The following is a 1,755-nucleotide window of genomic DNA, read 5'->3' on the forward strand; positions in this document are numbered from 1 at the left end:
GGTTAGATTTAAAATAATTCAAAATGGCGGATCCAATATGGCCGAATGAATTTTCTAAAAAATATTGGATTGTAGTAAAACTTTATATAAAGTTTTTTTAAGATCGCTGATAACGAATTTGAAGTACAATTTACTAAACTTAAAGTGAAGGACCAAATTTTAAGAATAATAATTATGAAATAAACATTTCTTACTTCCGTAGTTAGCTGGTGAATATATTTTATATATTATTCACGACCCCAGAGAGCACCACGTGGAGGTTTACGATAAGATTAGCTCTCCTTTATTATATTTTTCAAATTATTTTTTTAATTTTTTAATTTTAATTTTTTGTTGAGTTTTAAAATAAATTTGGTCCTTCACTTTAAGTTTAGTAAATTGTACTTCAAATTCGTTATCAGCGATCTTAAAAAAACTTTATATAAAGTTTTACTACAATCCAATATTTTTTAGAAAATTCATTCGGCCATATTGGATCCGCCATTTTGAATTATTTTAAATCTAACCTCACAGATTCGTAAGTAGCAATCCCAAAAACCCCTTAATACCAAGAATTAAGAAATTATATTTAACTATACGAGATTCATAAGAGTTTGCACATTTTTATATCATTTATCGGAATTTTGAGCAACAAAAGGGGTAGTTTCAACCCTTAAACCTTCTTCTTTGCAGATATAAAAAAATACGTATCGATTATTTTTGTGAGTTCTAAAAGTATGCCAAGTTACATCAAAATCGGTCACTGACACTAAAAGATATAACTGCCTTGACCAGTATAAAACACTGAGTTTATTGCATTTTCTGGAAAAAAAAGATAAAATCCAAAGAAAAACAAATAAATAAAAACAATATATTTATATTTTTTGACCGTATATTTGACAAACTCAATTAATACTAGAAATTTAACTGCCTATTACGGTCGGAGCTGGATCTTCGTTGCTTTTGAATAATTCAATCTTGAATTACTAATATATACTATTATATATGTACTGCATATATACCATATTGTAGTCTTTTTCTAACTGCGCGCCGAATTGTTTTTCCGGACTAAATAAATGCAATTAAAACTACTCTAGTAATCGGGAATTAAATTGACAAGCAATTTAATAATTTGACGCTACCATCAAGCATCATATATTATAAAGATGTTAATATATAAAAACTGTTAATAAATTTATTGCGAAAAATATTACCTCGGCCGGGACTTGAACCCGGATCTCTTGTAAACCGTACGAGCGTCCTGAAAGATTAATGAGTCAATTCTAAGCAGAATCATAAAACTCGTAACGTATTCTCGTAAAACTTGCAAGAATTACTTATGACTAGTATTCTAATTTTATGCGTATATATCGTAAGACATAAATATCTACGATTTCTTGTAAATTTTATGGCTAATAAGAAGCTGTCTGTAAAATATATTAATTGTATGAAGGTATAAGCATTAAAAAAATTCTTACAAGCTTATAAGAATAAGTATATGTTACGAGTCTTACGATTCTGCTTAGAATTTAGACATAAACTACCGAGGCTACTTTTCGAGAATATTTTTCGCAATAAATTTATTAACAGTTTTTATATAATAACATCTTTATAATATATGATGCTTGATGGTAGCATCAAATTATTAAATTGCTTGTCAATTTAATTCGCGATTACTAGAGTAGTTTTAATTGCGTTTATTTAGTCCGGAAAAACAATTCGGCGCGCAGTTAGAAAAAGACTACAATATGGTATATATGCAAGTACATATATAGT

General features: G+C 28.0%; 1 protein-coding gene across 1 annotated transcript in view; it reads right to left on the minus strand.

Annotated features, from left to right (window-relative positions):
• Window positions 1-1,755, minus strand: part of LOC108757973 (glutaryl-CoA dehydrogenase, mitochondrial) — an 8,513-nt gene that overhangs the window by 2,655 nt on the left and 4,103 nt on the right. Inside the window, exon 4 of the mRNA XM_018502674.1 lies at window positions 729-801. Coding sequence (XP_018358176.1) covers window positions 729-801 — 73 coding nt within the window. The remainder of the gene's footprint in view (window positions 1-728; window positions 802-1,755) is intronic.

Source organism: Trachymyrmex cornetzi, unplaced genomic scaffold (assembly GCF_001594075.2).
Source record: "Trachymyrmex cornetzi isolate Tcor2-1 unplaced genomic scaffold, Tcor1.1 scaffold1495, whole genome shotgun sequence".
In the NCBI taxonomy this organism is placed as follows: domain Eukaryota; kingdom Metazoa; phylum Arthropoda; class Insecta; order Hymenoptera; family Formicidae; genus Trachymyrmex; species Trachymyrmex cornetzi.